The sequence below is a fragment of the Monosiga brevicollis genome, genomic scaffold (genome assembly GCF_000002865.3).
Source record: "Monosiga brevicollis MX1 MONBRscaffold_3 genomic scaffold, whole genome shotgun sequence".
NCBI classification, from domain to species: domain Eukaryota; class Choanoflagellata; order Craspedida; family Salpingoecidae; genus Monosiga; species Monosiga brevicollis.
The window spans coordinates 440,466-454,322 of record NW_001865040.1 but is presented as its reverse complement, the minus strand read 5'-3'; the positions used below and the strand labels follow the sequence as shown (position 1 = coordinate 454,322).

Sequence of the window (13,857 nt, the reverse complement as noted above, 5' to 3'; positions counted from 1 at the left end):
GATATTCTCTATATTTAGAACATCAATTGACCGCGTGCGTTTTCTAAAGCCAAAACACACACACACACACACACTCTCTCTCTCTCTCAAAGAAGAATGTGAGATGTCAGCACACACACGCACGCGGCAAAGACAAGCGTGTTCAAGCTTACACACACACACACACACACACATCCATTCGTTCATTTGTTCGCCTTTTGGTCTCTTGGTCGTGGGGCGAGAGCGACCTCGTGGCGGCGGCGAGTTGGCGGTCTGGAGAAGATTTGCTAGCGCAGGGCAGGTGGATTGAGCACTTGCGTCGTGACTTTTGGAAGGCTTTCTTAGCTTCCACGAAACACCGTCGCCATGGGTCGTATTAAGAAGAAGGTGGGTGAGATGCTCGCCACTTTGCTCGGAAAAGAAAGATAAATAACATCACCAGCTCGGCAACGCCATGCTTGTCTTGGTCTCTGTTGGTGCTCATGTTCCTTGCCTGACTTTGATGACAGGGAGAGGAAGGTACGGCTACCGAGTACATGTCTCGGTCCCGCGCCGTGCGCAAATTGCAGCTTTCCTTGGCTGATTTTCGGTACGCAGCTTTGACAGGCCAACTCTTCGATGACGACCTCGACGACATGCTCATGTCCTTGGCTTGTCCATGTGCCATGCATGATTTTTGGAAACTCGATTCTTAGACGACTTTGCATTCTCAAGGGCATCTATCCTCGCGAGCCTCCGAACAAGAAGAAGGTATGGCGTCCCCTGTCTGACCCTTCTTTCCTGTCATGGCAGGTCTTGGCCGGTGGTCGTGGTGAACGACTCGAGACGGTTTCGACTCATTGCGGCTTGAATCTTCTCCGTGTGTGTTTGTGATGCATCTGAAAGGTGACTGGATCTACTGCCAATCGCACCTACTACTTTGTCAAGGACATCAATTGGCTGTTGCACGAGCCCCTTCTGCAGCGCTTCCGTGAACTCAAGGTGTGTTTCACCTTAGCGCGGGCGGTCTCGGTGTTATGAACCTTTGTAGTTGGCCGAGAAGTACTCGTAATAGACCGCGTCTCATTCGTGCCTTGCGTGTCACCTTGTTCTCACGACGATGTGACTTTGAACGTCTTGCCTGCAACACTGTGATCCCATAGACTTATGCCCGTCGCCTGAAAAAGGCCGAGGCTAAAGACCAGCCCGGTGTCGTCAAGGCCATTCGCCGCCGTGAGCCCAAGGTCAAAGTCAACCACTTGGTGAAAGAGCGGTACGGCCAACCACCTTACCTTAATCTCTCCATTCGTCCTCTAAAAACCTGTGGCTCAAACACTCCATTCACTTTGCTTCCCCCCCCCCCTTTTTTTGGAATTTTATAGCTACCCTTCATTCGTGGACGCCATCCGTGACTTGGACGACTGCCTCTGCATGTTGTTCCTATTTGCTTCATTTCCACAGACGGGCGTGATTCGGGTTCGTGCGCACCACCAGGCCATGCTGTCCAGCGCATTCTTTGTCATCGCATGCGTCTCATTCATTCCAACACCCTCTCGCTTGACCATAGGCTCGCATGGTCGAAAAGTGCCGCCGCCTTTGCAACGAGTTTATGCTTTACGTTGTGCGCGCTCGTGCACTGCGCAAGGTTTTCCTCTCCATCAAGGGCATTTACTATCAGGCTGAAATCATGGGTCAAACCGTCACATGGATTGCGCCTTACCAGTTTGCCACCGATGTCCCCACCGACGTTGATTTCCGTGTCATGGGCACGTTCCTACAATTCTATCTCACTCTCCTCGGCTTTGTCAACTTCAAGCTCTACGCCACACTCGGCATGCACTACCCCCCGCAGGTGCGAAGAACTCATCCCACATGCTATGGTGGTGTTGTCTGGTTGACTTGATCATCCTGGAGAGTGGCTCTCAAACCGCCCACGCTCACATATCGCGCATCGCTCCTGGATTTTATGTCTCCATGCTTCACATCATACCAAACATAGCGTGACGCGCTGAAGGACAGCGCTGGCCTGGGCCTCTCCGCCCTTAAGATGCAGACGGAGCAGGAGTTTGAAGCCGCGCAATCTGAGGCCAGTGAGACGATGTCCAAGCATCATCGTAAGCAAGCCAAGAAGACAGAGTCTCGCGTCGCCCAGGCTTTAGCCGACGTCAAGGCAGCTATGGATGAAGACCTTAACGATGAGGAAGAAGAGCTGGACGCTCAAACCAAACAAGAAGCTGCACCGGCCGGTAGGTACTTGCCAATCTGATCGTTCCAACCTTTTTTAGAACAAGCAAGACATGTATGCCAATTAATTTGTGTTTGCCTGGCTGTGTAGATCGTGACCAGGCTTCCTTTGACACCTTCGAGGCCATGGCAGACCCTGCGGTCGACTCAGACATGAACGTGCCCTCGGGCCAGGATCTTGAAGAAGCTGCTGCCGAGGCAGATGCAGCCACCCGCATTTTTCAAAACTTGTACTTCTTCTTGTCACGCGAGGTATGCCTCAAATTCGAAATGTGGTTCATGGAGACTCAAGTTGACTCGCTCTCCGACTTGCATCTTACTATAATATTTTTTTTTCCCCCTTTCTTATCTCCGGTTTATGGCGTGTACGTGCAGGTGCCTCGCTATTCGCTTGAGTTTGTGATTCGCAGCTTTGGTGGCAACGTGTCTTGGGACGCCCTGGACGAAGCAGAGGCGGGACCGTATGGGGTGGATGATCCCCGCATCACCCATCACATTGTGGATCGTCCGGCTGTTAGTCAGACCTTTGATGGTCGCCACTATGTGCAACCTCAGTGGGTGTATGACTGCATCAACGCCAAAGCTGTACGTGCACGTCTTCTTTCACTTCTTCCTTTACTGTGCCGCTTTTTCTCACACATGATCGATCTCTGCTGCGGTTAGCTGCTGCCCACGTCGACCTATACCTTGGGCGCTGTTCTTCCCCCTCACTTGTCACCATTTGTCGAGGAGGGTGCTGATGACTACATGCCACCAGAGCGTCGTGCACAATTGGCTGCTGCCAAGAACATCCACAGCGTACGCCCTTATGCTTGTCACATACCCTTGATGAGGTTGTTTTTCCCCTGTGCTTTTTTAATTTGGCATTTTCACTCACCTCATATGGTTTGGCTTGTTGTCTTTGCGCTTTCATAGACTGACATGACCATTGACGAGTCAGAGGCGCCTGAGGAGATTGATGACGAAGGTAAAGGCCATTTGTTTTTCTCTTCGACTGCTTCCGCCCCTCTCTTTTCCCCGTGCCCATGTGGGTGCCTACGCTCATTGCCCGACCTTTGATGTGATTAGATATCTACCGCAAGGAGCTTGAGGCTGAACTGCGCGGAGACGATACAGCCGAGTAAGTCCTACGTTGATGCTTGCTTAGCTTTGAGTCAAGCGTGCTGCTCTAACACTTGATATCGCACACTTCTCCAGGGCGCCTGAAGAACCCAAGGGCAACACTGCCAAGCGCAAGAAAACCAAGGCAGAGAAGGGCAAGGCGGCTGAGGAAGAACGCAAGGTCAGTTTTCTGATGCCACTGCCATTAAATGCGCAAGCGTGAGCCGCCAGCTCACTAATTTTTTATTTTTTATTTTTTATTTTTTTTTGTGGTTGGCCCTCGCTTCTCAGGAAATGGCCAAGCTGATGATGTCAAAGCGCGACCGCACCCTGTACAACCGCATCGTTCACTCAAAGGTTCGTTGTTGAGTCGACCAACGTACCCATCCCGCGCTTGCCAAAACTGTGTCGTTGTTCCCGCCGTTGTTCCCGCCGTGGTTGCGTCCTCTGCTCACGCTCTTTCTATCGGCATCTGCCAACATGTTTGCACGTTTACAGAAGCAGAAGCAGGTCGAGGCTCAAAAGCTCACTGCCCGTCGTCAGCAGATTGACAAGGAAAAGTCTGCCAAAAAGTCAAAGAAGTAATCGCCTTCATATCAAGCCCAACAAGTTTGAGGCCGCGGCCGCTTTCATTGGGGAAATGCCCGGCTGGCGTGCGTTGAGAGCCAGTTTGTGCTTAGGGTGCGGCCGGCTTTTGCTGCGGCTGCAGCCTTTGTTATGTCTAGTCGTGCTGTAAATCACAATTCAAGTCGTAAACCAACATCTCTGCACGTCGCTGACAATTATATTCACACATGATATCCACACATGAATCAAGAATTTTGGGATTCACCATCAATTGGATGTGCAGCTCAGCTGTCAGAACAAAGGGTGCGGTGCAATCACTTGTATGAACAAACAAGAGTCAGTTGACCCCTGACTCAAGCCCTAGTTGAGCTGCTATCTCTTAAGCAAGATCGATGAGGACTTGTTGTGCAATGCTCATGAGTTGCTCGAATGCTATGGGACGAAACCTGCAACATTAGAGATGGCCATGATTGCGCGTGAGTTTTTCGTGATGCTGGCTCATTGCAGTGATGCGGCAGCAGAGCCAGTTGAACCTACTTGGCCCACAGACTAGAGTTCCACCAATCCTCCGACGGGAAAGCAGGGCTTCCAATACCATAGGCAATACGAGCCACGACTCGCGGTGTCAGTCTCTACAATGCCACGCGCACAGAAGATGAGACGCTCGAATGCTCACACAAACACGATCCAAGCCCATGGTTGCACAATCGGCCTCACCCGCTCATCAGGGCTGCGACGCTCTAGGAAAGCATGGATGGCGCGCCGCAAGGGTGCTTCGTCTTGAATGCGCTTGCCACCTAGCGAGCTCTGTAGGCTAGGTTCTGTAGCCTCAAAGTACTTCTCGAGGCGCTGACGAATCAATTGATTGGCCAGCGAAGAAGCCGTTGCTACACAAACAGAATACACGTGGTTGGCGCGCTTGACTCACATATCAAGGCTTCCCAACAAGTCCCCAGGTGAACAAAGCTGCCGACTCACCTGTTTCTGTGCCTTCCATAGCCGCTGCACTCTCAACAATGGCATGCATTTCCTCTGACTTTTGTAACAGGGAGCGCTCAAACGCCGACGCCTTGTCGGCAAGCGCTGCCACCCATGCATCCACCTGATCCGTGGACAAGGGTTCACGTAGAGAAAAAGCCACGCCTGTGTTGCCTTCCTCGCAAAAGATCTTGCCCGCTGCACGCATGCCATGTAAATTGATCACAATTTCAGAGGGCTTGAGACCCGTCGCCGCTGCCACCTCCATTAGTCCATGAGCATCCAACACTTCATGACCTGCGCAAAGAGTTCAAAAAGGTCATGAAACAAGTTCATCCGAAACAACACGTTGTAGGTTCCGATACGCTAGTTTGTTCAACTAACCTTTACGGCCGCCCGCTTGAGGCCGGGCTGCGGCACTGACGGCACGTAGTAACGGGTCGGTTGTGGCAAAAGCCTCGTCTCGGACATGAAATGTGATACTAGCCTGTCTCGACATGGCACAGCAAGGTCATCGTTGGATGAAGCGATGAAAAGGTGCTGCAAATCGATGGCCAATGTAAGCAAACGGTGCTCAGGGCGCAAAAGCCAAGACGTACCGCACACCGACTGCCCAGCTGAATGTTCCCGGATGAGAGCAACTCCAAGTTGGACAACATGGTGGTCAATACCGTCTAGGGTGTACATAACGCGTGAGAGAGCCCCACACAGGGAGTTCAGACCTGAGAAAGGCGCGCGCTAACAAAGTCGTCTCACCTCCTTCAGATCCAGGAGAACAGAAATCTCGTCCAGGTCCAGCACGCCATGAAAGATGCGTTGTTTGGCTGCTTGTGTGGCTAGGGCTTGTCCAGTTGCTCCTGTTTGGCGCATCTGGGCTCGGATACGAGATACCGTCTGCCAGATACCCATTATTCAGCGTGGTTACATCCACGCTCAGCCAACAACGACTGCCGCTCTGGAGGAGTGACGAGACGCACCGTTGTGGAGATGGCCGCAGGACCTGCCACATATTCCATCAAGCGCTTAATACCCACCTAATGGAAGAATACAAATGAGCCCGTCCTAGCAAGCATACGTCGCGCGCAGCGCCCGAGGTTGTGGTGTGCCACTCACCAAATCAACTGAATCGCCGTAAGCATGACAGCGGTGGGTTTCCAGGTCCTCAGGGTGCGCGAAGACATGGCAGTAGGCTGGCAGACCATCCTAAATATGTGCGGATGCACAAACACGCGGAGGAAATGCGGAATGATACATGGCGAGCGCTGCCCATTGCAGATGCCGCAGTAAAGCATGCATAAGGAACGTACGCGGCCGGCGCGGCCCACTTCTTGAGCGTACGCTTCAGGGGCATGAGGCAAGCTATAATGAATCACAACTCGAACGTTGTGAATGTTAAGGCCCATGCCAAAGGCAATGGTAGCAATAATCACCCGAATTTTGCTTGTCGCAAAGGCGCGTTGAACTCGCTGGCGCGTAGTGGCAGGCAACCCTGCGTGGTATCTAGTTGGTGCCATGCCATGGATGACAGTGATGAGGCAGCCAAGCATCGCCTTCAACAATACGAAAAAGAGAAATATTGTCCCTCAGGCTAGCGTTTGTCAACATACGCCTGGGCTGCGATGCCTTCAGCTCGAAGCGTTCGTGCCAGGGCTTCCGTCTCCTTCTGCTTTGAGCAGTATACAATGGTTGCGCCTTCGGAATACAGATGATGCACCTTGAGCCACACAGAGGAGGGATAATCATGAGTAAAAAAGGTGCGGCTTTACTGGGCTGGTCACCACGCATTTGTTGGACCATGAGCCAGCAGACCTTGAGTAGATACACCAAACGCTGCTTGCGATCCATTGGGGTACTTGCAGCCAATTGTAAGTTGCTTGGCACACTGAATAGCCGGATTATTCCAGAGTCTTCGATGCCCAGGTGTGTTTGGATCGAGCGCTAAGCGGGGCAACAAATCAAATGAGGCGGAAAAGCGGGTAATAGACCAATTTCGCCAGTACAGCAACAAGATCCATACAGGCACTGGCCGTACGGCTCTGCCTTTATCAGGAGGCACAGACCTGTGTTACTAGCGTGGCTGTCGCTGTAAGAGCAAGGATGTTGTGAACACCAAAGACGTTTTGAAGCACGCCGGCAATTCGAAGATAGGCAGGGCGAAAGTTGTGTGACCATTCGGACACGCAATGTGCCTGCATGTTGTTGAAACCATCAGCGGGTTTAATCAATGAGTGCTTTGAACGAGGCAACGATGACAAAGTGGCAATGCTTCAAGTAACTCGAAGAGCGAGGCGCAGCACAGAAAGAATCAGCACCTCATCCACGGTAGCAAAAGCAATGCGGGGCGCATCACGGTGCAGCAACAGCTGCTGTAGCCTGCGCACGTCGCCACGAAGGTTTCAGGGCAGGCATAGCACGTGAGAGGGTGTGTGACGCCCAACTTCAAACGGGGTACAACCGGTGTTTGGACGCACCAGGAGGTAATGAGCGTCTCTGGGGCAATGAACAAGACATCAATACGACCCTCCAAAACGGCGACTTTGGTAGCTGAGACTTGTTCTGGTGTCAAGGTGCTGTTCAGTGCAGCCCCACGCAAGCCCTTGGGCAGCTGGGCAATCTGTGAATAACATGTTCAGGCAGTCTCAGGTGAGATAGAGCCTTTGACGAGCACTTCTACATCCAGTTAAGAAGTGGGCGCAAACCTGATCCTGAATTAGCGACAGCAACGGTGTGATGACCAGCCCCATGCACCGAAACTGATCTGTCAGGTACAAAAGGGGCAACTAATACGCTGCGTGAGACAAGCAGACAAGCAAGCTTCAAAATGACCAAAAAAAATGGAACGAGGCCCGCACTGTTCAACTTTGATGACAAACCTGATAGCACAAAGATTTGCCAGTGCCGGTCGCCAGAATCAGCAGCGTTGACTGTTGGCGCAGCACTCGGGCAATGGCAGCCTCTTGACCATGTCGAAACTCATCATATCCAAAGTGCTACGTATGTTCGCATAGTCAGCTGTCGACCAACCTTTGCACGTATGCGTTGGGCGGAGACGTACAGTTTTAAGAAGCGTGTGCAGGCCTGTTGAACTGGGAACGGGCCAGTACTGGTCTGGCAGCCTAGGAAAGAAAGAAGCAAAGAGAGGTCCAGACAGAGCAAAGTGGGTGTGATGATGACACGCATTTGGAAGAACTCGCTCAAAGACGCGACCGATCAGCCGCAACTGCAGGACACGGCTCGAACGTAATGTACGCACGGATCACGGTTGTCAAGTTGTCGATCAAACTCGAGTGTGTAGAGGGGTGCATGTACGGCAGCGGATTTGGCTCGAGCGGCACGTCCTACGTGGTTGAAACCTGAATCAACAAAATGCTGGCAAGGTCAGACGTACAAGCAAGCGCAACGAACCTGAAGTGCGACCAGAGCCTCGCGCACGAGCACCTCCTCGCCCACGGCTTGCGCGCGCAGATGACTTGTGTCCTTTTGGCAGCCGCTTGGCTGCTGGAGGTTTGGCTTTTGATTTCGAGACTTGGTCAGTTTCCTTCAAGCAAGATTAGAAAGGCGTGGGGTAAGCGTATGCAGAGGTAGTGTGGCTATCTGATGACGCCAGTTGTTGACACCAACCTGAGGACTCAACGCTTTGACTTGTTTGGGGTCACGTGCTGGCGGCCCGTCATTTGAATCAAGAGACAGAGGTTCGCTGGCTGTTTTCTTCCGTTTTGCCAATGAGCCAGGCTTGACTAGCGTCGAAGGGATCGAGGGTTCGGCTTGAACTTCGTTGTCAAAATCATAAGGATCAAGGGCCTGCGTTGCAGGAGACGGCGGGTTGCCTTGAAGCAGAGGAGAAGGTTTTTGAGTGCCGGACGTGGGGTGCGCGTGTTGGCTTTCGTATGGTGGTGATATTGGGCGTGTGTGGTTTGCACTCAAACCGCTTGACGGGGCCGGAGTAGGAGAGTCAGCTCCGCCCGAGTCGTGCAGGGGGGCGCTCGGAGTTGCACTCGCCGTCGGAAAGGTTGCCTCGTTTGTCTCAGCGGACGCAAGGCGTTGCAGACGGTATTCTGGCACCACCGGGCCACGTAATTCAACGCCAATGGAGTGGCTATCGTTTTCGATGGGGTTGTCGAAATCAAACTTGGAATGCATGTTGGATGTTCCTCGCAGTGGACAGTCGGTGGCCCAATGACCCTACAAAACCAAGCGAACAACACAGCATTCGCATCCACACGAGATGCTTAGAGAAGCAAAAGCAACAAGTATACAAGCATGCAAATGGCCCAAGCCAGCTTTTAACATGAGGCCTCAAGCAGCACGTCAACCGACCTCCTCCCCGCACATGCGACATGCATCACGGCCAACATGGTTGCGGTGGTGTGTTTGTTTGTACTTGCGAGTGAACTTGGCCTGTCGCGGCCGAGAGAAAAGTACAATCGAGTCAGGAGAAAAGTACAATCGAGTCAGGATAGATAAAAGGGGGCACCGAAGGCAAGTTGGCAGGTGCCCTCGTGCTTACCCTTGCGCCCCGACGGAAGCCACCCCCGCCTTTTTTTGTGTTGAGCCTTCGAAAGTTGGTACGGCCTGGGCGCAGAGCGACGCAGGACATCAGATTAAAATGTCGAGGGTGCGAGTCAAGTGACCATGGTAGGCATGGCGCGAGACAACGGAGACTAGCGCGACACGGCGCCTGGGACTTACCGGGACCCGTCGAGGAAACGTCTGTTTGTTCAATGTTTTGCAGTCCCAGCGAGAATGGATCCAGTTCTACGATTGAGATATTCAAGCATGATTGAGGGCGGAGCAAAGTACACTTCAACAATCTCCGATGCCCCGGCATGCATGGCTATAAATTGCCAATGGTACTTACTGAGACGGCGGTGTGGTTGTTTTGTGGCCGCGCCCGTCCCCGCAGTTTCGGCAAACTCGTTTGAAGCCGGGGCTTCAAAGTCGGCCATAGCATGCGCGGTTGACGTGGAACCGAGTTTTGATGTCGGCACAACAGAGTTTGCTTCTGTTATGCTCTTGGGACCATGGCTTTCTGAGCTGGATACTATGCGTGGGTACTCCCCTCGGTGCACAGCCTCAGAGGTGCTTTGATGGCGATGCGCTTTGGGCGGTGTGCGCATGGGTGAGAGTTGAAGAGTAGCAAAGCCGCCCCCGCTAGTGTGGGTAGGACTGTGAGCACGCATAAAGGGAGCCTCGCTCAAAGTGCGAGGCCGTGGACGCTGGCGGATCTTGCGCGAGGCCAAGGAGAAGCCACTGTCGAAAGCTGCCAGACATCGCGCGGCGTCAAAGGCGCCTGAAGCGCCTTCATCATCGCTGTCTTGACGCGATTTGGAGCTGGTGACGGCACAAGTGGAGCTCGGTTGTTGTTGTGCCGCGGTTGATGCAGGTGCAAGCGGTGCCTTGGCTTGGAAGAGAGTCTGGCGCTGCAAAACAGCCATTTCTCGCAAAACCTTGCCCATGGTAGCATCGAAGCTGTCCGTGGTGGTCTCGGTCTGCTGGGTGGATAAGATGGGCCCAGACACCAACGGCCGTTCCAGATATCAGTTGTGGTTTTAGCAAGCATGCGGTGGTGTCAGGACAGACAGGCAACTCAGCAGGCGAGAAGCAGGCTGAACCAACCGTGGGTGCGGGGGCTGCTGGGACATCTTGAGTGGGTCGGCTTGCGCGACGCTTTGCGTTGGAATAGGACCGATATACGGATTCTATCAAAAGAGCCCAAGACCAGAGCATAGTTGGTAAGCCACACTCCAGTTCAAGATGGCGCGCCGTCCTTGCGCACCAAAAGTGGTGGAGTGCACAGCACGGAAAACCGATACAGGCGTACCAATTGCGGGATGCGCGCGCACATCAGCGTCGCTCGGGCGGCGCCCATGCTTGGCCTCGAATTCGCGCTCCCAGGACTTGAGACGCTGCTTTATGCTCATCAAATCACCCCCCGCCATCACGCCGATGCCCACCTCCAGCAGGGCTCGACCTTTGCGAGAACGAGCGTGAGTCTGTGTGAGTGCGCGCGTGTGTGGGTGTTAACGGTCAAATTGGCGCCAGCGCGTATATGATTCAACCCCTTCAAAATTACCTCCTCTTTCTCTTGTTACTTTTTTTACATGTGGTACTTGTACCATTTCTTCTGTGTCTTTGCTGTTTATACTCAAACCAATTCTTCTCTCTCTCTCTCAACTCTCTCTCTCTCTCTCTCAATTCATGTCACATGTGGTACAGTAGTTATGCTTTTCCTTTGTGTCTTTGCTCTTTATTTCTCTCTTTCTCTCAATTCATCTCTCTCTCTCTTTGTTTCTCTCTCACTTTCCTTGAACGGCGACAAGACAAGATGGCAGAGGACGGGCAAGCAGACAAGGCCGAGGTGGCCGCGGAGGAATCCGCCCTGTTTGAAGACTCGGACGACGATGAAGTGGCAGCTCGCAGCTTCGACCCCAATGCTTGGCTCAAGGTATGAGGGCTGCACAAGAACCTTGATCGGCTGGCGCAACAACCTCACATTCATGTGGTTCACTGCTGCTACTATTGCGTAGCCCAAACCCAAGGCAGAGATTCGTGTTGGACCTCAATACCAAGCCATGCAGCTCCCTGCACCGCCTGACCACAGCTGCGTTTCAGATGCTTCGGCCACCGTACCCAATCGCCGCAAAGCATCGAAGCCTCAGCGAGCTGTGGACCTTAAAAGAGACACCGATGCAGCCCGCGCTTCACCGGCGACAGTGGAAGAGAAGAAGCCCAAGACCAGCGATGCTGGACGTTGATGGGCCTCTCCACGTGGCGGCCTGCAGGCTCATGTGATAAGCTTCGTGCCACCAGCTTTATGCTCATGTGCCACATGCTTTCAGGGATGAGCATGCGGCAGGCGTGTGTTGCATGTGTTTTATCTGGTTTTCTCATGTTTGAGGGTGTTGGACGTGTTGTTTGCCGTGCGAAGCGCGCATGCCTGCCCACATTTACACTTGTTGCAACGAATTGACCGCAGCGCGGTCAAATTTCCTCGTCCCCTGTGCGGGCGCCCCTGAAGAAGTGAAGAAGAGTCTTTGTGCCTTGGCGCATTCGTGCCTCAAGCCAGCAAAAAGAAGAGTCATTGACGGCTGCAATGTTTACACTCTTGCGGTCAATTATTACATTCTTCATGTGTAAACGGGTAGGAATAGCCGCCTCGTGGTGGCCGCTCACTCGGGCCCAGTCGCGGATCCTACCACTTTTGTGGCCTTGAGATGCCGGTGCAGCTGCTCCAGGAACCACTGCGGTGCATCGGCTGGCTCGGTGGTGGGCGGTGCCCGGCCATATTCAGCCAGGATCTGCCCAACCTCGTAGTCATAATGCACATACACTTCCTCTCCAGCAGCCAAGTCCTTGAGTAAGCGCAGACATTTGATCGGTCCGAAGCGCGGATGCCAGCAGGGCTCGTACTGTGTACCAGTTGCGAACGGAAAAAAAAAGTGAAGCAGGGTCATGAAGCACCTTGCCCCAACTGAACCGCATGTTGCCACAAGCGCCATCCTCCCTCGCCTTCCCAACGCAGAAACAGGGCGAGCTCACTTGAGCGTTCTGCTGGTCAAAGGAATGGTTTGCCTTGTGACCCAGGGTTGCACAGTAAATGCCGAGTGAACGGTAGACTGGTGGTACCTATGCACCCATAGAGCAAGACGGAAAATCCACACAGACGAACAAACGCAAACCACAATCAGGTCAGAGCACACGGGAGGCCCACCGTGACGCTTGCAAGCACAGATGCGATGCTTGCCTGGACCACCAGCCCCGCCGATTGGACTTACATCAACACAGCAATCATCATCCACGCTCAGGGTGTAGTCGGTTTCATCCCAGTCCCGCTGGTCAACCTCGTCCTGTGCCACGCGTACGCCGCTGTAAAATGCCACAATGGTACCAGCCGTTGCTGGTTTGCTCGTGAAGAGACCCTCCCCCGAGGCTGGTAAAAGTGATGGCCGTACATTGACCATGGCCTGCTCCAACGGATCTGGCTGCAGCGGACGCTCGGCAATGGTGGTCGAGCTCACGGCTTCGCCAAAGTAAACGGGAAGCTGACGCCCCACACATGGACAGCCGCAGGACCAGCGAGCCAGCGCCACATGCCCGCGACCGACCACTGCTGCATTGATGAGCTCTTCGGCCTCGGCCACGGACCCTGCGTGACCACACACGAGTCGCCCGCCGTGAAAGCGCCCAATCAGCGCACACACTTGTCCCGGATAAATGTATGCCCCGATTTGACACGTTAGCCACTCTGGAAGCGCTGCCTATGCCAACGAGAGTAGGTGAGAGCAACACATCGTTTCACATGACGGCGCTCGGAGATACAAAGCCGCGTCTCACCATACTATCTTCCTCCTCCTCCTCCTCTTCTTCGTCCTCTTCGTCCTCTTCGTCCTCTACGCTGCTTTCCTTCGACTGTTCTCCCCTCGCTCGTTCTTGTTCCACGTTAGTGACCTGAGCCGTGTCGCCACCCGATTTGGCACCCTCCATCTCCTGTTTGTCATCAGCTTCCGTCTGCTCCTCCACTGAAGCATCAATGTAGGCGATGATGCGCCCGCCATCTTCCAAGGGCAGCTCACAACGCCCTTGCAACTGGTCATGCTCAAAAGTCATAATGCTGAGCAAGCTTCCATCCCCGTCCAGCAGCTCCTGGGTACCGTGCATGGCACCTTCAACATAGGTACAGATGCGACGGGTGCCATCCGCCATAAAGTGCTCAACTCGCCCCTGCAGCTCGCCATTCTCCAAGCGCCCACGCATCCAACTTCCGTCCTCCAGCTCAATCTTCTGCAACTTAGCCTCATCCGCCATCGCCACCGCCGCCGGCGGGCTCGCACTGGCCATCTTCCTGCTGAAAAGCTTGACAGATGGACAACAACCTGAAAATCGCCTTTGCGCTGATGCTGTTTGTGTTGCTTATCGTCTCTTTCCCGCTCTCTCACACACACGTGTGAACTTGAGATGAATTGTCAGCACGAGCTTTTCAACAACAGCAAGATGATTGAGAGATAGAGA

The 13,857-nt window shown here is 53.5% G+C and overlaps 4 protein-coding genes across 4 annotated transcripts; 2 read left to right on the top strand and 2 right to left on the bottom strand.

Annotated features, from left to right (window-relative positions):
* The first annotated feature begins 204 nt into the window (after positions 1–204).
* Positions 205–3,922, top strand: MONBRDRAFT_19511 (uncharacterized protein). The gene is made up of 16 exons (XM_001743246.1): positions 205–366; positions 489–568; positions 675–729; positions 865–960; positions 1,122–1,231; positions 1,341–1,434; positions 1,526–1,810; positions 2,024–2,204; positions 2,294–2,454; positions 2,578–2,787; positions 2,866–3,000; positions 3,118–3,169; positions 3,271–3,322; positions 3,400–3,484; positions 3,595–3,660; positions 3,802–3,922. The coding sequence occupies exons 1-16, from the start codon at positions 346–348 to the stop codon at positions 3,886–3,888; spliced, it is 1,770 nt and encodes a 589-aa protein (XP_001743298.1). The 5' UTR covers positions 205–345; the 3' UTR covers positions 3,889–3,922.
* A 204-nt stretch (positions 3,923–4,126) lies between these two features.
* MONBRDRAFT_31140 (uncharacterized protein) lies at positions 4,127–10,787 on the bottom strand (the record flags this gene model as incomplete). Its single annotated transcript, XM_001742924.1, has 27 exons — positions 4,127–4,316; positions 4,408–4,502; positions 4,588–4,757; positions 4,849–5,145; positions 5,233–5,335; positions 5,448–5,522; positions 5,605–5,742; positions 5,826–5,882; positions 5,962–6,051; positions 6,156–6,348; positions 6,456–6,562; positions 6,658–6,786; positions 6,909–7,037; positions 7,161–7,221; positions 7,320–7,462; positions 7,548–7,628; positions 7,722–7,838; positions 7,873–7,964; positions 8,102–8,186; positions 8,254–8,386; positions 8,711–9,030; positions 9,166–9,246; positions 9,356–9,420; positions 9,538–9,603; positions 9,707–10,337; positions 10,465–10,547; positions 10,670–10,787. 27 exons carry the CDS (start codon positions 10,785–10,787, stop codon positions 4,250–4,252), a joined length of 3,726 nt encoding a protein of 1,241 aa, XP_001742976.1. The 3' UTR covers positions 4,127–4,249.
* A 386-nt stretch (positions 10,788–11,173) lies between these two features.
* Positions 11,174–11,603, top strand: MONBRDRAFT_5620 (uncharacterized protein; the record flags this gene model as incomplete). Its single annotated transcript, XM_001743245.1, has 2 exons — positions 11,174–11,293; positions 11,376–11,603. 2 exons carry the CDS (start codon positions 11,174–11,176, stop codon positions 11,601–11,603), a joined length of 348 nt encoding a protein of 115 aa, XP_001743297.1.
* A 344-nt stretch (positions 11,604–11,947) lies between these two features.
* On the bottom strand, positions 11,948–13,707 carry MONBRDRAFT_17496 (uncharacterized protein). Its single transcript, XM_001742923.1, has 4 exons — positions 13,183–13,707; positions 12,624–13,106; positions 12,388–12,474; positions 11,948–12,257 (listed from the first exon to the last, which is right to left on the bottom strand). The coding sequence occupies exons 1-4, from the start codon at positions 13,684–13,686 to the stop codon at positions 12,018–12,020; spliced, it is 1,314 nt and encodes a 437-aa protein (XP_001742975.1). The 5' UTR covers positions 13,687–13,707; the 3' UTR covers positions 11,948–12,017.
* Between the last annotated feature and the right edge of the window lie 150 nt (positions 13,708–13,857).

Coding starts and splice junctions, on each gene's coding strand:
- MONBRDRAFT_19511 (XM_001743246.1), top strand. CDS start 346: ATGGGTCGTATTAAGAAGAAG. Junction 569..674: donor CTTTCCTTGGCTGATTTTCG/GTACGCAGCTTT, acceptor CTCGATTCTTAG/ACGACTTTGCATTCTCAAGG. Junction 3,323..3,399: donor CGCGGAGACGATACAGCCGA/GTAAGTCCTACG, acceptor ACACTTCTCCAG/GGCGCCTGAAGAACCCAAGG.
- MONBRDRAFT_17496 (XM_001742923.1), bottom strand. CDS start 13,686: ATGGCCAGTGCGAGCCCGCCGGCGGCGGTGGCGATGGCGGATGAGGCT. Junction 13,107..13,182: donor AGGAGGAGGAAGATAGTATG/GTGAGACGCGGC, acceptor TCGTTGGCATAG/GCAGCGCTTCCAGAGTGGCT. Junction 12,475..12,623: donor ATGATGATTGCTGTGTTGAT/GTAAGTCCAATC, acceptor ATGGGTGCATAG/GTACCACCAGTCTACCGTTC.